This window comes from Cervus canadensis, chromosome 5 (assembly GCF_019320065.1).
Source record: "Cervus canadensis isolate Bull #8, Minnesota chromosome 5, ASM1932006v1, whole genome shotgun sequence".
Classification (NCBI taxonomy): Eukaryota; Metazoa; Chordata; class Mammalia; order Artiodactyla; family Cervidae; genus Cervus; species Cervus canadensis.
In genome coordinates this window covers 9,831,868-9,851,725 of record NC_057390.1, presented here as the reverse complement: position 1 = coordinate 9,851,725, position 19,858 = coordinate 9,831,868, and the positions used below count along the sequence as shown (strand labels likewise).

The window sequence follows — 19,858 nt, the reverse complement described above, 5'->3', positions numbered from 1 at the left end:
GGGTTTGTTCTTGGTCCTTTCCTCTTCATCTGCTTGCTCATTCCCATCTCTTGAGGAGGAACTCCATCAGCATTTCCAGTGCTGATGATACCCCAGCTCATAGCTTCTGCATTGGCTTCTCTTCTCAGTATTCCATCTCTGTGTGGGCATTCCCACCTGCCCTTTGTTCCATATTTTTATTAATTTTTGTTAAGAGTAGAGTTGCTTTGCCATGTTGTGTTGGTTTCTGCTGCGCAGCAAAGTGAATCAGTTACACCTTCACACATATCCACTCTTTTTTAGCTTTCCTCCCCATTTCGGTCACCACAGAGCATTGAGTAGCGTTCCCTGTGCTGTCCAGTAGGTGCTCATTAGTTATCTATTTTCTACATAGTAGTGTATATATGTCAGTCCCAGTCTCCCAATTCATCCTCCTCCTCCGCTTGGTAACTGTAAGTTTGTTCTCTACACCCGTGACTATTTCTGCTTTGCAAGTAGTTCATCTGTGTCTTTTTTTTTTTTTATTCCACATATGAGAAACATTATACGATATTTGTTTTTCTCTTTTTGAATTATTTGACTCTCCAGGTCCATCCACATCTCTGCAAATGGCACTATTTTGATCCTTTTTATATTTTGAATAATATTCCATTGTATATATGTACCACATCTTCCTTTTCCATTCCTCTGTCGATGGATATTTAGTTTGCTTCCAAGTCCTGGCTATTGTAAATAGTGCTGCAGTGAACGTCAGGGAGCATGCATCCATTAGAATTCTGGTTTCCTCTGGACATATGCCTAGGAGTGGAATTGCTGAGTCATATCTAGTAGCTCTAGTTTAGGTTTTCAAGTAACTTCCATACTGTTCTCCATAGTGGCTGCACCAGTTTACATTCCTACCCACAGTGTAGGAGGGTTCCCTTTTCTCCACACCCTCTCCAGCAATTATTGTTTGTAGATTTTTTGATGATGGTCATTCTGACGGGTGTGAGGTGGTACCTCATTATAGCTTTGACTTTCCGCATGCACTTTAAATTCACCTTGGGTGACACTCAATGTTTTTCTTTTTACTTACTTCTCATGTTCTCTTCTGTATTTAAAATATTATTTCCTTCTAATACTTGGGCTAGAAATGTAGAAGTCATTTATTACTGTGGTTGTATGCTTATTGAACATCTACTACGTGCAAGATACTACCCTACATACTTTGCATTCTCAATTTGCTTTATTCCTTGAAAGAATTCTTTTGACTTAGGAAATAGATGGACTTCAGGCTAGACATTTACAACTGGCCTCCTATTTGCATTTCATGGGGCACAAATAAGTGGGCTTCAGGCTGGATACTTAAAACTGTTAGCATTTTCTGAGATAAGAGATAGGTGGGCTCCAGTTAAGCATTTACAATCAACCTCCTGTTTGCCCTCTGAAATGGAAGTAACAACAGAAACAGGGTAAATAGCCAGTGTTTGTCTCTTGTAAACATCTTAAGGTAATAGTCATGGCAATAATCAAGGTAATAGTCATGGCAAGGACAAAGAGGGGGCAAAATCCTGTTTGAGTCAAGGATTAAGGGATCTCTGCTCCCCAACCCCCCCCCCCACATCCCCCTTTTGGGGACAAGGGAGACACTACACATAGGCAGAGAGGCTCCTTGTGGGTCAAAAGTCAAGGTATAACTCCAGGCCATAATGAGCCTTGCTCCTCTCAGAAGCCTTCACTTCGAGATCCATCTTGGCTGAGGGGTGTGTGAGCACCCAGGAGAGGGTCCCAGGGTAGCTCAGGTGTGGAAAAAGAAACCAGATAATTGGCCGAAGGAAGACAAAGGCCCAGCAGAACTGACGTATATAAATGACTTAACCTCTTTACTGCGCTCCTCCCCCTCTCTAGGGAGGATGCCCACACCCTTTCTCTCTGTTTTGCTTCTAGCTCATCTAAACACATGGTTCCTCTGCTCTCTCACTTGTTGTTGTACTATGTCTATAGAAATAAACTTTGTACCTGCATTTACAGTTTCTGCCTCTATGATAAATACATTTTTCACTGGGGACAAAGACCCAGGGAAAAATAGCTTTTAGCCTCTGGCCCTTGCTGGTCCGGTGGCTAGGATTCCTGGTTCTCATCCAGGCTACCTAAGTTCAGTTCCTGGGCAGGAAATTAAGATCGCACTTCATGCCACCACTCACTGCTACCTCATCGAGATCACTATGAACTAGATCCTACTTCATTCCATTTTACAAAGCTGGAATATGAGGTTCAGAGAGCTTAAATAACTGTGAACCCAAGGTTCAGTTCAGTTCAGTTCAGTCGCTCAGTCGTGTCCGACTCTTTGTGACCCCATGAACCACAGCTTGCGAGCCCTCCCTGTCCATCACCATCTCCCAGAGTCCACCCAAACCCATGTCCATTGTGTTGGTGATGCCATCCAACCATCTCATACTCCGTCATCCCCTTCTCCTCCTGCCCTCAATCTTTACCAGCATCAGGGTCTTTCCAAATGAGTCATCAGGTAGCCAAAGTATTGGAGTTTCAGCTTCAACATCAGTCCCTCCAATGAATACCCAGGACTGATCTCCTTTAGGATGGACTGGTTGGATCTCCTTGTAGTTCAAGGGACTCTCAACAGTCTTCTCCAACGCCACAGTTCAAAAGCATCAATTCTTCTGCGCTCAGCTTTCCTTATAGTCCAACTTTCACATCCATATGTGACTACTGGAAAAACCATAGCCTTGACTAGATGGACCCTTGTTGGCAAAGTAATGTCTCTGCTTTTTAACATGCTGCCTAGGTTGGTCATAACTTTCCTTCCAAGGAGCAAGTGTCTTTTAATTTCATGGCTGCAATTACCATCCGCAGTGATTTTGGAGCCCAGAAAAATAAAGTCAGCCAGCCACTGTTTCCCAATCTATTTGCCATGAAGTGACGGGACTGTTGTAGGAACAGGGACCCCTTCCAGGGCCCGAAACTGGGCTCTTGTCTAACACTCGGAAATGAATTGTCCGAGGAGACACATGTGCTGACAAAGCAAGAGATTTTATTGGGAAGGGCAGCCGGGTGGAGAGCAGGAGGGTAAGGGAACCCAGGAGAACTGCCCTGCCGCATGGCTCACAGTTTTATGGTGATGGAATTAGTTTCTAGGTGGTCTTTGGCCAATCATTCTAATTCAGAGTCTTTCCTGATGGCGCACGCGCATTGCTCAGCCAAGATGGATGCTAGCGAGAGGGATTCTGGGACGTGGACAGACACGCAGTGTCTTCTTTTGACCTTTCCCGAACTCTTCCAGTTGGTGGTGGCTTATTAGTTCCGCATTCCTTATCAGGATCTCCTGTCATAAAACAACTCATGCAAATAGTTACTATGGTGCCTGGCCAGGGTGGGCGGTTTCAATCAGCATGCTTTCCCTAACAGGACCAGATGCCATGATCTTAGTTTTCTGAACGTTGAGCCTTAAACCAACTTTTTCACTCTCCTCTTTCACTTTCATTAAGAAGCTCTTTAGTTCTTCTTCACTTTCTGCCATAAGGGTGGTGTCATCTGCATATCTGAGGTTATTGATATTTCAAACTTGATTCCAGCTTGTGCTTCATCCAGCCCAGTGTTTCTCATGATGTACTCTGAATAGAAATTAAATAAGCAGGGTGACAACATACAGCCTTGACGTACTCCTTTTCCTATTTGGAACCAGTCTGTTGGTCCACGTCCAGTTCTGTTTCTTCATGACCTGCATACAGGCTTCTCAAGAGGCAGGTCAGGTGGTCTGGTATTCCCAACTCTTTCAGAGTTTTCCACAGTTTATTGTGATCCACACAGTCAAAGGCTTTGGCATAGTCAATAAAGCAGAAATAGATGTTTTTCTGGAACTCTCCTGCTTTTCCGATGATCCAGCGGATGTTGGCAATTTGATCTCTGATTCCTCTGCCTTTACATAGCCAATAAACTAGAATTTGATAATAGGCTTGTCTGACTCCAAAGTTCATTCTCTTAATCACTATACTGATTTCTTCCTGAATTCTCACATACAGTTGTTCATCAGGGCCTTTAAATTTCATTAATGAAATGTTTCTTGAGTCAGTTCTTCCCTTACTTTGTTCACTACTCTGTTCAGACATGTATCCCATGTATACACTACATGTATACACCACATGTATAGTGCTTTTTTCTAATTATAAATGTGATATATATTGGCTGTAAGAAAATTCATTACACAAAATACTAAGGAACATTTTAAAAGAAGAAAAAAAGGAAAGAAAACTCACTACAGATCTAGATAGTGCAAGTCCCCCAACTCCAAGGTTCAAAGATAATCACCATTAGCCGTTTAGTATACATTCCTTAGTTTTTTCTACGAATGTAGTAGCATAATATGCCTTTTAAAGACGGAATCACAGGTGCCTCATTACCACAGTGGGTAGCGCGTCAGTCTCATAAAATGTGCTCAGTCCAGTCTGACTCTTTGTGATCTCATGGACTCCAGCCCATCAGGTTCCTCTATCTGTGGAATTTTCCAGGCAAGAATACTGAAGTGGGTTGACATTTCCTCCTCCAGGGGATCTTCCCAACTCAGGGATGGAACCCAAGTCTCCTACATCTCCTGCACTGGCTGGTGAATTCTTTACCACTGAGACATGGGTTATCTTACACATGTTTTATACAAAGTTCAAAAGGCACAAAAGGGTATATTATGAAGAATAAGTCTCCTTTCACCCTTGTTCGCCTAACCATCCATTGGAACTGCTGTCACCAATTTCTTGGGTCACCTTCTGGGGACCCATTTCTTTTAATAGCACCACAGCTTCCCACTATGGTGTATCAAACCCCTGTACCAAATTATTTTGGTTTTTCTTTAGGTTGTTTCCAATACTATTACCCACTAGGATCTAAATCCCACGTCTATCTTTATCAATCACCGATTAACTCTTAGCTTGTACCATAATTCATCTATCCACGTCTATACTGATAAAGAATTGAGGCTTAAATACCATCTGCCCTCCTTGTAGGGCACTTGTGCTGTTAAGCCCTCCTTTTGCTGAAATAGTTATGTTAAGTTCTCCTCCACCAAACTGTAAGCTCGTTAAAGGCAGAGAGGAGTATTCATATTTATCTTTGTATTATCATAGCCTAGCCCCGAATTTGGTCCCGGAACATACAGATACGTTCAAAACGCTTGCGTGTAATAATAATTGAATCTCGGGCGCTGAGTTCGTATATCGATTGTGGGGCTGCGGAGAAAGCGGAAAACCCCCTCGGCCTCAAAGAGCCCGGAACTATTGTTGGAAGGACCCTTGTTTCTCCCGGAGGATTTTAGTCGCAAAGCGTGCCCCGCACAAACATGGTTCCTATGCACCGGAAGTACCCTGTTATTTGCTGGGATAAGTTCTTCCGCGGGGCGGAAAAGGTATGTCTGAATGTGTTTCGACTATTTACAGCCCCCTTTCCTTGCAGGGCCTCATGAGTAAGCTGTGGCGGCGCGGGAGCACCTCTGGGGCTATGGAGGCCCCTGAGCCTGGTAAGCGTGGATCCATAAGGCAAGTTAGGCCTTCGCATAAAAGCAGTCTCTTTCTTGATCCTTTGAGCTTCCCCCGGGTACTTCGCCACAGGTGGGAAGCAAAAAGGCGGGGCTGTTGTTATGGTAATACCAGAATACTGCGGGGACTATAGGACCCTTCGGGGTACTGGGCTTTTCTTGCCCCGCTCCCATACATCTTTGACAGGCTCTCCTTCTGCAGGGGAAGCCCTGGAGTTGAGTCTAGCGGGTGGTCACGGCCACGGAGTGCACAAGAAAAAGCACAAGAAACACAAGAAGAAACACAAGAAAAAACACTACCAGGAAGAGGAGGTTGGGCCAACGCAGCAGTCTCCTGCCAAGCCCCAGCTCAAACTCAAAATCAAGTTGGGCGGGCAGGTCTTGGGGACCAAGAGGTAAGGCCAAGAGAGCCGAGGTTTTACTTGGGGGACTTTAGAAGCAGGCAGAGACAGAAGGAGAAACTGGCTGCAGTTTTCAGAAGACAGAGAATGGATGCTGTGACTTCAGGGCCCAGGTTAATGTAGCTAGAACCCAAGAGGGCGTAGGGAAGACGATGTACTGAGCAGGAGACAGTTGCTCAGCTTACAGAGTGGTTGCTTCTCTGCAGTGTTCCTACCTTCACTGTGATCCCTGAAGGTCCTCGCTCACCCTCTCCCCTTATGGTTGTGGACAATGAAGAGGAACCTGTGGAAGGAGTCCCCCTTGAGCAGTACCGTGCCTGGCTGGGTGAGAAGGATCTAGAGGTGGGGAAACTGGGTTTCTCATTATACCTGGTTAAGGGAAGAGGGTTCGTTCTAAGGAAGGTGAGAATTTTGCGCGTCCCAGTATTAACTTGGACAAATTAAGGTTCCCAATCTGAACAATTCTACTTTTAGCTCTCCAACTTTACTTTCCAGATGAAGACAGTAATCTGTCCCCCTCCCCACTGCGGGACCTGTCTGGGGGGTTAGGAGGGCAGGAGGAAGAGGAAGAACAGAGGTGGCTGGATGCCTTGGAGAAGGGGGAGCTGGACGATAATGGAGATCTCAAGAAGGAGATCAATGAACGGCTGCTCACTGCTCGACAGGTAAGTAGGTTCATTCTTTATTCGTTTGCGAAACTGATACTGAGAACTTTGCCTGTCTGGAGAACTTTGCAAGGCAGCAGGGATATCAGCAGTGGAGAAAAGACAGACAAGGTTTCTGTCTTCATGGAGCTAGTATTGTGTAGTAAATAATTTTGAAAAACTGGAATGTTTATAACAAAAATAGGGTGATGAAATAGAAAGTAGAAAACAAACAACATTAGATAGGGTAGTCTGGAAAGACCTCTCTAAAAATACCATGTTTCCAATACCAGAGAAGCTTTCCAGGCAGAGAGACCAGCAGGGGCAAAGACCCTGAGAGCAGAACATGCCTAATCACGGTCAAGGAGAAGAATAAATGTGACTATGACAAAACGGTGGTATGCAGAGAAGTGATATGTTTGGTTTATATTTCAGTAGATTACTTTGGCTTCTTAGTGGTGGTAAACGATAGAAACAAGACCAGATAGGAAGCTATGGAAGTAGTCAGGTAAGAGATGGTGGTGGCTTGAACCAAGGTGAAATGAGTTGGAGAAACCAGATGGATTCTGGATATATTTAGGAAACAGACACTTGTTGGGGGAAGGAAGGAAGCAAGGCTAACCCTGACTTTTTGACTTGAGCAATTATCCAGTTGATGCTATCCATTGGGATTCAAAGATTGAAAACAACAAAAAGGCCTCCAGAGAACTAGTACAGAGTTTTGGGACTCAGGGCAGGAAGGTAACGTTACTAAAGCATTTGTCCTTGAGGGTCAGGGATCTAACGCTGAAAGTCTGGAGACCTGAGAGGAGGCAATATGAAAGGCTCCTGGAGACTGTGCTCATTGGACTCTTTTCTCAAGGCCTGCTCCTCAAGACCCTGCTTTCCATGTCCCCACTTCCCCCTCCCTCGTTCTGGCGGAACTCACTTCTCTATTTGCTGACATCTCCATATCTCCCTAGCGAGCTCTGCTGCAGAAGGCTCGAAGTCAGCCTTCCCCGATGCTGTCACTACCTGTGGCTGGGGGCTGCCCGGCCCCCGCTCTCACCGAAGAAATGCTGCTGAAGCGTGAGGAGCGGGCACGGAAGAGGCGGCTGCAGGCAGCTCGGCGGGCCGAGGAGCACAAGAACCAGACTATTGAGCGCCTCACCAAGACTGCGGCGCCCAGTGGGCGGGGAGGCCGAGGGGCCTCACGGGGCGAGCGGCGGGGAGGGCGGGCCGTGGCCCCAGCCCCCATGGTGCGCTACAGCAGCGGGGCACAGGGTTCCACCCTTTCCTTCCCGCCTGGCGTCCCTGCCCCCGCGCCTGTGTCTCAGCGGCCATCCCCATCTGGCCCGCCTCCTCGATGCTCTGTCCCCGGCTGTCCCCATCCACGCCGCTATGCCTGCTCGCGCACGGGCCAGGCACTCTGCAGCCTTCAGTGCTACCGCATCAATTTGCAGATGCGGCTAGGTGGGCCTGAGGGCCCCGGGTCCCCACTTCTGGCTACTTAAGGCCCTCATCCAACCTGGACTCTGAGCCTTCTCCTCTGACCCTTGTTTTCAGTGTCCTCCCCATTTTATTAAATTTCATCCTGTGCCTTGACTTGTACAGAATTGGGGGGATGGAGTATGGGTAGGCCAATTCCCCATACACACAGATTGCCCCCTTCCCCCCGCCCGCTGCTTGCACTGGCGCCGGGAAACGTCCACCAGGCCCTAGAATGGTAGCCGGTCCGCGCCCACCCAGACTCCAGCAGACTCTCGGGACTCCGCCGCTCCTACTGGGATTACCTGGCGCGGTCAAGCGTTTGGCGTCATCCAGAAAATAGGGCTCAAGCCAGTCAGCGGGAACTTTGCTGTCCCGGGCGGCCGTTCATTGGTTAATAACGCAAACCCTGTTCTGTTGTCCGTATTGGCTGTTGTCGCTGTCAGTCACAGCCGGGGTCGAACCTTCCCCACTCTTTGTCTGTGCAAGCTCCTGTTGTCTGGGAGAGTGGCGGACGTGCTGCTGTAGATTGGTCACAGGGAGAAGCCTGTGGTCTTTCCTATTGGCCCATCTGTCCGAGGGTGATGCGGATTGGTGGGACGGAACAACCTGGGTGCTAGTTGGCAGAGCTCTCGCTGGATGGAAGGTCCGGTCGCAGAGTGATGGTGGCGGCAGCGAAGATGGGCCGGGCAGGGACCATGGCGGTGGAGGCAGAGGTGGCAGGGGCGGGGCAGCTGGCGGTAGAGGAGACTGTGGTCTTCAGGGAGCTGTAGGTGGAGGCATGGCTCGGGCTACCGGCGGGAACGGCAGCGAGGAGGCCTGGGGGGCACTTCGGGTGCGGCAACAGCAGGTATCCCAACAGCTCCAAAAGCCTATCACGACAGCCATTTATTTCTCCTTCCCCATTCCTTGCCCCCGCCTTTTGGCGGGTGGCGGAGGAACTCTCGGAGCCAAAGGTACTGTGAAATTCCTAGATATGGCCCTTCTACTCTGTGTAAACTTTGTAATGTAGGTGCTGTTGACTTTTGCCTGCAGCTTCATAGATCCCATCCCTTAGCTGCAGTGGAGGCTTGCAGTGGCTCTCCAGTGACCAGAGGCATAGTGAGGCCCCAGGGAGGTTCCTTCTGTCTTGCAACAATTACTTGTGATGTTTTTCAATGTGCCTATTGTCACAACAGAGTCTGGCAGCGTCTTCTCTTGAGGGAGCAATTTGGAGAAGAGATGGAACCCAGAATCACGCCGTGGATGCCATCCTTTATCATCCACAGCAATCCCATCTGGTTGGGAACCCTGCTCTGGGTCTCATATTGCTCCTCCTCTACCCTAGGAAGCCTGAGACCCAGGGGTGGAAAGATCCAGCTTAGGAGTGGGGATTGGCAGACCACAGGGAATGACAATGAAAACAGCTTTGGAAATTACCTAAACCTCTTACCCATTGTCTGAGACTTTGAGATAGCCCAGTCTTCTGACTTCTGCCAAAACACTCCCTTAACATTAAACACCCTTGGGAGCCAGGCTTGAATGTGAGGGAAGTCTCCTATATGCAGAGCTGAAATCTGCCTTTTTGTATGCCCACACCTTGCATGTTAGTCTCTAGACTGATTCTTGCTATTCCAAATCTTCTTACATGCTAGCAGCCCTTCGGATATTTGAACACTCTGAGTATCACTTTTTCCTCTCCCCATAGATTTCTGAGCTAACTTGGCACACAGGATGGGCTTGTGTATGTGTATGCAGGGGGTGGGGGTGGACAGTGCCTTGGGCTGTAATCTCCCTTGGTTTTAAGTGCTTCCTTGCTCCCAGCTTCGAGAGCTGTGCCCGGGAGTGAACAACCAGCCCTACCTCTGTGAGAGTGGTCACTGCTGTGGGGAGACTGGCTGCTGCACGTACTACTATGAGCTCTGGTGTGAGTCTTCAAGGGGGCTCTTCTTTTGTTCTTCTGCCCACCCGCCTTTGGACTTCAGCCTTCAAGGACCCTTCTCTGCATAGGAGGTATCTAAGTCTCTTCCTCCTCGCCTCCTGCAGGGTTCTGGCTGCTCTGGACTGTCCTCATTCTCTTTAGCTGCTGTTGCGCCTTCCGCCATCGACGAGCTAAACTCCGGCTGCAGCAGCAGCAGCGGCAGCGTGAGATCAACTTGTTGGCCTACCATGGGGCATGCCATGGGGCTGGCCCTGTCCCTGCTGGCTCACTGCTTGACCTTCGTGAGTGACTTGAGGCTCTGGCCTCGCAGTGGTCCCTCCCAAACCAGGAGGTTTGCTTCATTCCACACTCCCTTTTCAGAGATTTCAAAGCACACTTTTCCCTCATAGGAAAGACACCGCCACCCCACCCCTGGTTGCCTTCTATCAACCATACCATTCTTTCCTGCAGGCCTCCTCAGCGCCTTCAAACCCCCAGCCTATGAGGATGTGGTTCACCGCCCAGGCACACCGCCACCTCCTTACACTGCAGCCACAAGCTGCCCCTCGTCGGCTTCCAGTCAATGCACCTGCTGCTCCTCCGCTTCCAGCTGTCCTGCCCACCATGAGGGAACAAATGTGGAAGATGTTTCCTCCCACCAGAGTGCCCCTCCTCATCAGGAGGGTGAGCTTGGGGCAGGAGTGAGCCCTGCCCCCACACCCCCCTCCTGCCGCTATCGCCGCCTGACTGGTGACTCAGGTATTGAGCTCTGCCCTTGTCCTGACTCCAGCGAGGGTGAGCCAGTCAAGGAGGCTAGGGTTAGTGCCACCCTACGAGAGGTGGAGGACCAGTCCCCTTGTGCATGGCCCCTAAATCCAGCACCCCAAGTCTCTCCTGCGGGGCTGGCTTCCAGTGAAGGGGACATCCCATAAGCAATTTTGGGAGGCGTGGGGTGGGTTACCTGCCCACCAGAAAGCCCTGTTTCCAACTCCCTGGGTTCTTGGCCTCTCCCTGCCCTTCTAGAATCTGAAAAGGCTGGAGTCCTGAGAAGGGCAGTGTTTGGGGGACTGTGCGAGCTCTATCCCCCAAGACATACCCAGGAGCCTTTGATCTCATTAAAGAGATGTGAAGCAGCTGCTTGTGGATTTGGGTGGACTAGTGCTCGGCTGACTGCATTGCACTTGACCTGACTAGGTTTGGCAGGGACAGTCAGTGGCCACTTTTTCCACCTTCTCTGAAGGAGAGCAGCCCTAAGGCCTGGACTGAGTTAAGACCTCTTGGTGAGGCAAAGCTGGCAAAAGCAATGGAGTCTGGCATGGTTTTCCCATTTATTTAGAAAAATAGACTCTGAATTCACATTCACCCCAGGGCTATGTGGGATGTCAGTTAGGAGACACCTGAGATGAGCTGAGGAGGGTTTGAAGCACTGGTATCTGCCAGCTAGGGGCAGAAGTGAGAGACCTGTCCCTCTAGTCCAGAATGGAATAAGCGGGCTGGCTTCTCCTCCCACGCTCCCCCTTCAGTAGTCTTCAGCCATGGCCAGTAGGACAAGGCTGGTCCAGCCCTGGAAAGGGCGGCAGCCCATGCCTCGCCCATCCTGGTCGCTGTACTGCTCCCACAGGAAGCCTGTGGCCTGGTACTGCCGTCTCACATTGCCCACCAGATTGGCGCGGAGCTCTCTGTGGAGCCTGGCAGCACGGGCCTGGTGGGGACCCTCCAGATGCCCGTAGTAGTGCAGAGCCCCCAGTGCCAGGTAGTTGACATTGAGCCACACAGCCCCTCGCCAGTAGGGAGGATCATGCTCTGAATTGCGCTGGCTGTAAAAGGGGCTGGATGCTGCAAGAGAGCGCAAACCAAAGGGGCTCCAGAGTTGACGCCGATCAGCTAGAACATCCAGCATGGGTCCAAGGCGAGGTGAATTGGGGTCCAGCAGCCGCAGCAGAAAGGGGAAAAGACTGACGTAGCCCAAGGCATCCACAAACTGTAAGTGAGGGTGGGGCCGGCCCACCACCCGCATCAGCCCCTGAGGGGGCCGAGGCTTCAGCTGCACCGCTTTTGTATGGTTCCCAAAGTCTGCAAAGACTCCTAGCTCTGGGGCCCAATGCAGCTCATCCAGGCTCTCCTCTGCTTCCAGGGAGGCAGCCAGTGGGCCCAGCTCTGCAGCCGCCTCAGCCTCTCCCAACTGCTTGGCTAGCCGCATCAGCACACGGGAACCTAGGGCCACCCAGCACCACAGATCCAGGTGCCGCTCACTGGCCGAAGGGTGTGACGCCCGGGGGTAGTCATCCAGGCCCGAAGGCAGCGTCTTGGGGTTTAGTAGGGTTGGCAAGGCTGGGTCCCGGCCGCGCCAGCGGTAAGATAGTGGCACTGGCCCTGCCTGGCTGTGATGAAGCCAGGAGAACCAGGCATGCAGGCGAGGGAAGGCCCTGCGGAGGAAGGCCAAGTCGGCAGGGTCACCACTGTCTAGCATGTGGGCTACAGGCAAAAGCAGAGTTGGAGGGTTGGCATGGGCTGTCCTTTGCACCAGGAACTCTGAAGGCACCCGGGCTCGGGCCTCATCCCCCAGCACCTGCTCCCGCCCAATCCAGCCGTCAGCATTAAGCAGCCCCAGCCAGTGGCCTATGGCTTCCCGGGTGAGCCGGGGATCCCACCGTTGGATCACCAGCTGGTGAAAGCCCTCATCCCAAAGGAAGCCTCTTGGGAAGAATGACCGAGAGGGCACTGCTGTGAAAAGAGGGACAGATGGAAAGAGGACTGGGTCCACCTTCTGCTCAGACCCCTCAACCTCCATGTCTGGCAACACCAGACCCTGTCCATAGAAGTAGCCAATCCCACCAAGAAGGCCACTGAGGGCAGCCTGACCCAAAGCCTGCTCCTCAGGGCTCAGGCCCTTCTCCTTTAGCCGGAAGGTCTTTTCAAAGCGCTCTCTAAAGGCTTCAGCATGGCTTTCCAGGGTGTGGGTCAGCAGGCGGCCTGCCAGCTGCTCTGGGGCTTGGCTGCCTCCTGTCCGGGCACTGCCTGATTCAAACACCAACTCCACAGAAAAGGGGACTTTCAGTGTCACCTGTTGTATCAAAAACTGCCCTTGTCCCTGTCCTTGCCCACTCGGGCCTCTGTCGTCCCACTTCAGAGATCCTGGCAAGCCGAGGTAGCGTTCAGGGGAAGCCCCGGGGGGCTGATGCTGAAACCAGTGATTTAGGCGACTCTTCACCATCTCTGTCAGCAAGGGAAGCCCTGGATTGGAGGACCAGAAGACGTTGTAGCTTGAAAGGAAGAAGATAAACAGGAAATATTATGCAGGAGGAAGCGGTGAGGATTATAAAGAGAAACGACGTGATGAGGAGTCAGGATGGGAGGGTCTTGGCGATGCAGGGAACATGGGGCCTAGTGAGAAGGGAAATGCCTGGTGAAAAGAGGGTAGGGTTGAGGAGCTGGAAATCAGACTAAGTCAGCATCCATACCACCCCTCCCGCCATCCCATATGCTCTTCCCCCAGTTACCTGCCATACTTGGGGGTGGTATCTCCTGGACTGGTTGGTGCCAGAAGTGTAAAGCGGAAGTCACCAAGCTCACTGGTGTGCCCACTGATGAACTTCAGCTGCCCCTTAGCCCCAACCTCTGGCACAAGGACTTCTTTGCCGTCTGTTACCACATAGAAGAACAGGGACACCAGAGGGCGGGCAGAGGTCCCTGAGGCCTGGGTGGCCAATGCGGAGAGAAAAACACAGCATGAGGTTAGCAGGCCTTCCCCTGAGAAGCAGCCTTAGGGAGGGGGACGGCCGGGGAGAACATACATCTAGCACTGTCAAGGGTCACTGAGAGGAAGCACCAGTGGGATAAAGAGCTATGCGCAGCTCTGGGAAATAATAGTACTTCTGTGCCATGTACTGGGCGAACTCTACATATTACTGGTATTTCCTTTAATCCTTAACAATTCTGTGAATTAGGTGCTATTTTTATTTACAGTTTACAGACAAGAAAACCAAGACTCAGAAAAAAAAGATGGTCATACAGGCAAGTGTTTAAGGCAAGCAGCAAACTCAGAGCCCCTTCTGTTTACCCCCACTTTATCCTGCATTTGCAGGCGGCAAAGAAAGGGTGGAGGAAGGCTGGACTGGGGGAGGGGTGTCCTGAGTGCCCTGACCTGAGGCTCTACAGTCACTCTCCAGCTCCAGTCCCCTCCGTGCTGACCCCCAGGCCTCTTGACGAACTCAGTGGTGAGCCTTAAGGCCCCATCCTGGATGTGTTGCCGCCCGAAGGAGACACCGTCGTGGAACTCCCAGCCATAGGGACCCACGCCGTCCCCCTGCTCACACGTGTGCCTGAGCTTAGGGGTCCCTGGGGTGGTGCCTTGCTGCGCCCACATCAGTCCTGGGGGTAGAATGGCCACGTAAGTCAGAGAGCTCTTGTCCCTCTGGGTCGCCGATTACTTCAAGGGTCATCCCTCCTCATAACTCTCCTGAACCACTCCTCACCACCCTTGATCTGGCGCGAAGCTAGGGCTCCCAGATTAAATGCCCGCCTGCCTGCCCGCCCCGGGTCCAGGTTACCGGTGAGGAGGGGCTGCGGGCTTCGGGTCTTCATGCCGAAGTAGACGTGAGGGCGGTAGGTGCCCCAGAAGAGGTCCGGAGCCACGGTAGGGCTGGAAGAGTCCGGAGGCAGCGCCGGCGGCGCGGAGTGCAGCATGACAGCCCGCCGCGCACGGTACCACGGCAGAAACCAGCGACCGGACAGGCCCAGGGCCAGAGACAGGACCACTACCGCCAGAGCCGCGCCCCCAGCCCTGCCGCCCCGGCCATCCCGCCTTGCGGGGCCTCCCCGAGCCGCCCTCTCTGCCGTGCGCGCTCCGTCTGCCGGCGCTCCGCGGCGCCGCCGCTCGCCCCGAGCCATCCTTGCACAGAAATCGTCGTCGCGGGGACCCGGGAAGATGGCAACAGAGCCCGGGCCTGCTTTGCCTCCTAGCCTTGCGAGGCGCCGGGGGCTACCACCGATGTGTCAGCTGCCCCTGCCGGCCGGTGCCTACAGCTCGACTTCCGCCTCCTCCCGGAAGTCCCGCCCCGCCACGTCAGGTTAAGCTCCACGACCCGGAAAGGCTGTCGCCCTTGTGGCGTAGGGTTGATCTCGGCGGTGGGCGTTCTGAGCTGTGTCCACTGGATTAGCGTTTATTTGACCTTCTCAGAGTTCACAGGCTAGTAGGAAAAACCAGCCTCACATTTGTCTTTTTTCCCCTTTTAGTGAATTTTATATATTAAGAGCCTGAGACCCCATCCAGTTTTACTTTTAGCCTCTCCCCACAGCGCCCCAGTCTGGTGGCTGAAAATCGTGGCCTAGAAAGTTCAATAAGCTGGCCCTGGCCACAGAGCTACGTGGCTAGCTTGGAACCTAGGTGTATCTGAATCAGACTGCACCATATTGTCGACATACCTATGCCTTCTTTCCTAGTGAAATGCAGTGGATACAAGAGCATCTTTCCCAGTAGTGTCTTTAAGCCTCCCTCTGACTTTTGCTGTGGCATCTCCAGTCTAGGGTTCTTAATTTAGATGAACCCTAAAAGGACCATAATGGTGCTGTGTATACTTTTTTTTTTTTTTTTAGCCTTTTCTACAACCCAAGAAGCAAAGGTGCTTAGGGGAAAGATTGCTCATGTCCAGGTCAGGGAAGGCTGTAGCAAAAAGGTGGCATCTGCACCTGATGTTGACGTAAGAGTCAAGGTTACTTTAAAAAAAAAAAAAATGTCTTTTTGGCTGTAGTGGGTCTTCCTTGCTGCACATGGGTTTTCTCTAGTTGTGAGTAGGGGCTACTCTTCATCGTGATGCATGGGTTCTCACTGCTCTGGCTTCTCTTATTGTGCAGCTGGGGCTCTGAAGTGCAGGCTCAGTAGTAGTTGTGGTGCAAGGGCTTAGTTGGCTGGGGCATGTGAGATCTTCCCAGACCAAGGATTGAATCCGAGTCCCTTGCATTCCAAGGTGGATTCTTAACCACTGGACCATGAGGGAAGCCCTACTCTTTTTATTTTTTCTTGTAAGAGGGCTTTAGGGGAAAAAAAATTATTTGGTTGTACCAGGTCTTACTTGCAGCATGCAAACTCTTAGTTGCTGCATGTAGTATCTAGTTCTTTGACCAGGGATCGAACCCAGGCCCCCTGCCTCAGGAGCAAGGAATCGACCACTGGCCCACCAGTTATTCAGTGGCCCACTGAATAAGTCCCAAGGTTACATTTGATGATGGTTCAGAAATGCCACTTAGATTCATAGTTACTTCTCACCAACAGCTCAGCATAAAAGGTGTTTTCATAAAGTACAAATTTCTATCATCCTCTAAAAAAACCCTAATCCACATTTATGTTATTCTAGCTATTATCACACCTACCATCCTAACTTTAATTATATTGATGCTGCATGCTCACTTACTTCACTGTAATCTGACCTCTGGCCCTGCCCTCCAGCGGCACTTTTTCCTCCTGAACAATCACCTCCTGACCAAATCGCATGGTTGGTCCTTTCCTGCTACCACTGCACCTGGTCCACTTCTGTACTTTAGCACTTAGCACACACCTGAATTTCACTATTCATCCGTGACTCTCAGTAATAATAATCAGGTCAAGTCAGAAGGTTAATGCTAAATATCTGTAAATTCAACACATGTTTATTGCACACTGCGTTATCAGGCACTAAGCAGAGTGTTGGTGACACAGAGAAAAGGGTCCCAACCTCAAGTTCACAATCTAGAAGCACAGTGCCAGCAGTCAGTCCATGCTTACAGCAATGTCTGAGCCTTCTGTGTTTGTACAGATCAGAGTCGCTTATCAGGTGGAAGATAAGTTAACCATGGGCGTGGAGAATGCAAATCTAGGTAGTCAGTATCCTTTCATCACTATATAGAGGCTTGTAGCATAAGGCCTCTTAGATGCTTATGTTACGCTCACCCAATCTTCCAGGCAGTTTACAGACATCTATTTACTTATTTGCATGTGGGGATCTTAGTTCCCAGACCAGGGATTGAACCAGTGTCCTCTGTGGTGGAAGCACAGAGTCTTAATCACTGGACTGTTAGGGAAGTCCCAGATATCAATTCACTTAATCCTCTCAACAGTTCTATGAGGTAGTACTATTATCCCCATTTTACAAACAAGGAAATAGGCACTAAGTAATGTGTCCAAAGTTACATAGCTACTTAAGGGAAAAGCTTAGGATTTCAATCCCAGGCATTCTGGTTTTTACTACACTTGATTGTCTCCTGATAGTTTTTCTTTAAAGGGAGAGGAGAGAAAACCAGTCCTTTGAAGATATCACAGTTTTAAGCAGAGAAGTACTATAGTAATGTGGTAGTAGGATATATTTGGCAAAGTTCATAGCAGCCAGTGTCCAGAGATTCTTGATTGCATGGCTGAACATTCTGAAGTTATTCACTATTATTATTATAGTTATTCACTATAGTTATTCACTATAACATTAAACCAGTGGCTATCAAGCATTTTTTCTTACAACCTATGGTAAGAAATAATTCTATACTGCAACCAAGTACATGCAAGTAAATACACATCCACACACTTTATATAACTATATTCATGATTATATACTTAAAACTTAGGTTTCTTAAAGAATACTTCCCAGTCCATGTGCCATGCACTCTGACACTTTTATTCTATTTTACTGTTTTTCTAAAGGTTGATTTAACCCGCTAAATTGACTTCATGATCCACAGCCGTAACCTAGCATGAAAAACAGTTTAGGCACTGTTCTCTGAAACAAGTAGTGAAAGTCAGTCAGTCACTCAGTCGTGTCTAACTCTTTGTAACCCCATGGACCGTAGCCCACCAGGCTCTTCTGTCCATGGAATTCTCCAAGCAAGAATACTGGCGTGGGTTGCCATTTCCTTTTCCAGAAACAAGTAGTAGTAAGACATAAAACCAATGCTTTGGAAAGATAAAATTAAGGAACGAAAATGGTTAGGAAAAAAGGAGACCAGGTGAGAATACAGCAATAATACAGGAGCATGAATGGTAATGGAGAGAACATTTCAGGAGATTTTGTTTAAGACAAAATATTCTGAACTTACTGACTGAATATGCAGGGAAAGGGAGTGGGCAGAACCAGAAATAAAGCTGTGGTTTCCAGCTCAGGAGGCTGAGCAGACGAAGTGCCTTTTAAAGGAATAAGGAAGTCAGAAGAGGAGGCAAGTACAGTTGACTCTAAAACAATGGGGGTGGGGAAGGGAGTTAGAGGCTCCACTCCTTTAGTGTTGAGAAGGGGGGGATAACTTTACAGGCAGCATCCATGATTTCACAAATGCAGATTCAAACAACCACAGATCACGTAGTAATGTAGTATTTATTTTAAAAACAGGCATATAGGAGCACCCCTGCAGTTCAAACCTGCTGTTGTTCAAGGATCATTATTGACAGTATACAAGATTATCAGTTTTATTTTAGACAAAGAGTGTTGCTGGAATTTGGAGAAAACTGGTAGTAGGTACCCTGACTATATAGCACAGAATTTAAGATTAGAGCCAAACAGAAATGTAGGATTTAACCCAAGAGGATAGTTCAAGTCATGACAGAAGACAGGATGCCCCAAAAATAAGAGAAAGGAGAGTAGTACACTTTTATGGTTAAGAGAGGACAAGGCACCGAGAGGAAGAGAAGTTCCACAAGGAGTGAATTAAGAACGGCAAATGCTACTGAAATGGAAAGATGAGGACTGAGAAAACAGCATTTCTAATAAGAGTAAGAGGTACCTTGAATAGTGGAAGGAGAAGCCAAATTCAAAAGGGCTAAGCAGTGAGTGATGGTAAGAAACTGAAATAAATTCAAATTTGTCCGCACCCCTCCCATCTTTTCTCGTCCCAGAAACACTGGTTAGGTTTGTAGTCACAGGCCTCTTTTCTTTTTTTGGCGTTCTGTGGCCCTCCAGATAGTGATTTCAGTAATTAAGTTCTTCTTAAATAAGTGTCCCTAGCAGTCTTAGGTTAAAACCGGATTGGTCTCTTCTGTGCTGTCAGCGCCCGGTACTGGCGCTCTGCTTGTCCCCGCTCGCCGCCACGCCCCTGGCCTGGATGTGGGAGGCGAAAGCAGTGAGCATTTCCCGGGCGGTCAGGTGAGTGCCGCGCATAATCAAGCGATGGCCGTCTCCTGGAGGGAAAATCACGAGTCAGGCACTAGGACTGCGGGGCCAGGGCCGAGGGCTCGCGACTCCCCCCCCCGACTCCCAACTAGACCCACCGAACAGCACGTCCACGCAAGGCTCGGAGCCGTCGTGCCTCACGTCAGCAATCACTGAGCAGTTGAGGTTCGTGCAGCGAACTTTCTCGCTGCTCACCGCCTGGAGAAAGGTCCTGCGGTGAGAAAACGGCGTGAGCGCCGGGCAGAAGGGACTACATCCCCAGCGGGAGGGAGGCGTGCCCCTCCGCGTCTGCACGGCTGCCCCTCGTACCTCGTCGATTCCACGTTCTTCTCGAAGGGGCAGAACTGAACCCGAACCTGTTTGACCGAGCGGAGTCCGAGCCGAGCCAAGGCCGCCGCCATGGTGACACCCGCCCCGGAAGGACTCTTGGCTGGCGGAAGTGTCTCTAGTGCGAGAGTCTGTGAGCCGCGCCGCACTTCCGCAGTCACGGACCTCCGCTCGGTGCGGATTCTCCGCCTGGGTTGGCGGTGCTGGTGCCCCAAGCCGCCGCCCTGGGCTCCCCAGCCGAGAAGAGGAGGAACGCCAGGAAGGAGAGAGACGGTTTCGGCACAGGGTATGGAGGGCCCAAAGTACGCGCTCAATAAACACTACCTGACATCAATAGCCCTCTTGTACCATGGTGAAGGCAATGAATAATGCGAAAGCCGTTTGCTCCTGACTCGGATGACACGCCTTCTGCAGCGTCTCCCTATCTGCACCCTGCTGTGCTAGATCTAGGTTAACACCGTCTTAAATTCTGGTCCCTTCCAAGGGGAGGGCACTAC

The 19,858-nt window shown here is 50.2% G+C and overlaps 4 protein-coding genes across 5 annotated transcripts; 2 read left to right on the top strand and 2 right to left on the bottom strand.

Moving 5' to 3' along the window:
• The first annotated feature begins 5,345 nt into the window (after nt 1-5,345).
• Nucleotides 5,346-8,129, top strand: INO80B (INO80 complex subunit B). Its single transcript, XM_043468110.1, has 5 exons — nt 5,346-5,482; nt 5,703-5,895; nt 6,108-6,226; nt 6,397-6,566; nt 7,508-8,129. The coding sequence occupies exons 1-5, from the start codon at nt 5,374-5,376 to the stop codon at nt 8,036-8,038; spliced, it is 1,122 nt and encodes a 373-aa protein (XP_043324045.1). The 5' UTR covers nt 5,346-5,373; the 3' UTR covers nt 8,039-8,129.
• A 260-nt stretch (nt 8,130-8,389) lies between these two features.
• Nucleotides 8,390-11,045, top strand: WBP1 (WW domain binding protein 1). 2 transcript variants are annotated; one of them, XM_043468112.1, is made up of 5 exons: nt 8,390-8,862; nt 9,191-9,292; nt 9,816-9,918; nt 10,038-10,214; nt 10,384-11,045. In XM_043468112.1, the coding sequence occupies exons 1-5, from the start codon at nt 8,794-8,796 to the stop codon at nt 10,842-10,844; spliced, it is 912 nt and encodes a 303-aa protein (XP_043324047.1). In that variant the 5' UTR covers nt 8,390-8,793; the 3' UTR covers nt 10,845-11,045. The 2 variants fall into 2 exon arrangements, with proteins under 2 accessions (XP_043324047.1, XP_043324046.1); XM_043468111.1 differs by lacking the exon at nt 9,191-9,292 and having other exon boundaries at nt 8,502-8,862.
• A 176-nt stretch (nt 11,046-11,221) lies between these two features.
• On the bottom strand, nt 11,222-14,958 carry MOGS (mannosyl-oligosaccharide glucosidase). Its single transcript, XM_043468108.1, has 4 exons — nt 14,463-14,958; nt 14,057-14,283; nt 13,413-13,609; nt 11,222-13,175 (listed from the first exon to the last, which is right to left on the bottom strand). Exons 1-4 carry the CDS (start codon nt 14,800-14,802, stop codon nt 11,432-11,434), a joined length of 2,508 nt encoding a protein of 835 aa, XP_043324043.1. The 5' UTR covers nt 14,803-14,958; the 3' UTR covers nt 11,222-11,431.
• Nucleotides 14,959-18,223: 3,265 nt separating this feature from the next.
• MRPL53 (mitochondrial ribosomal protein L53) lies at nt 18,224-19,537 on the bottom strand. Its single transcript, XM_043468107.1, has 3 exons — nt 19,344-19,537; nt 19,133-19,245; nt 18,224-19,042 (listed from the first exon to the last, which is right to left on the bottom strand). The coding sequence occupies exons 1-3, from the start codon at nt 19,433-19,435 to the stop codon at nt 18,909-18,911; spliced, it is 339 nt and encodes a 112-aa protein (XP_043324042.1). The 5' UTR covers nt 19,436-19,537; the 3' UTR covers nt 18,224-18,908.
• Nucleotides 19,538-19,858: the final 321 nt, after the last annotated feature.

What these genes read in the sequence shown, in the direction of transcription:
- INO80B (XM_043468110.1), top strand. Translation starts at nt 5,374, where the DNA reads ATGTCTGAATGTGTTTCGACTATTTACAGCCCCCTTTCCTTGCAGGGC. An exon ending in TATGGAGGCCCCTGAGCCTG is followed by an intron (nt 5,483 to 5,702) that starts GTAAGCGTGGAT and finishes CTCCTTCTGCAG; the next exon opens with GGGAAGCCCTGGAGTTGAGT. An exon ending in CAGGTCTTGGGGACCAAGAG is followed by an intron (nt 5,896 to 6,107) that starts GTAAGGCCAAGA and finishes GCTTCTCTGCAG; the next exon opens with TGTTCCTACCTTCACTGTGA.
- WBP1 (XM_043468112.1), top strand. Translation starts at nt 8,794, where the DNA reads ATGGCTCGGGCTACCGGCGGGAACGGCAGCGAGGAGGCCTGGGGGGCA. An exon ending in ATCCACAGCAATCCCATCTG is followed by an intron (nt 9,293 to 9,815) that starts GTTGGGAACCCT and finishes CCTTGCTCCCAG; the next exon opens with CTTCGAGAGCTGTGCCCGGG. An exon ending in GTACTACTATGAGCTCTGGT is followed by an intron (nt 9,919 to 10,037) that starts GTGAGTCTTCAA and finishes CGCCTCCTGCAG; the next exon opens with GGTTCTGGCTGCTCTGGACT.
- MOGS (XM_043468108.1), bottom strand. Translation starts at nt 14,802, where the DNA reads ATGGCTCGGGGCGAGCGGCGGCGCCGCGGAGCGCCGGCAGACGGAGCG. An exon ending in GAGTGACTGTAGAGCCTCAG is followed by an intron (nt 13,610 to 14,056) that starts GTCAGGGCACTC and finishes TTGGCCACCCAG; the next exon opens with GCCTCAGGGACCTCTGCCCG. An exon ending in ACCACCCCCAAGTATGGCAG is followed by an intron (nt 13,176 to 13,412) that starts GTAACTGGGGGA and finishes CTTCCTTTCAAG; the next exon opens with CTACAACGTCTTCTGGTCCT.
- MRPL53 (XM_043468107.1), bottom strand. Translation starts at nt 19,435, where the DNA reads ATGGCGGCGGCCTTGGCTCGGCTCGGACTCCGCTCGGTCAAACAGGTT. An exon ending in AAGAACGTGGAATCGACGAG is followed by an intron (nt 19,246 to 19,343) that starts GTACGAGGGGCA and finishes TTCTCACCGCAG; the next exon opens with GACCTTTCTCCAGGCGGTGA. An exon ending in TTGCGTGGACGTGCTGTTCG is followed by an intron (nt 19,043 to 19,132) that starts GTGGGTCTAGTT and finishes TTTTCCCTCCAG; the next exon opens with GAGACGGCCATCGCTTGATT.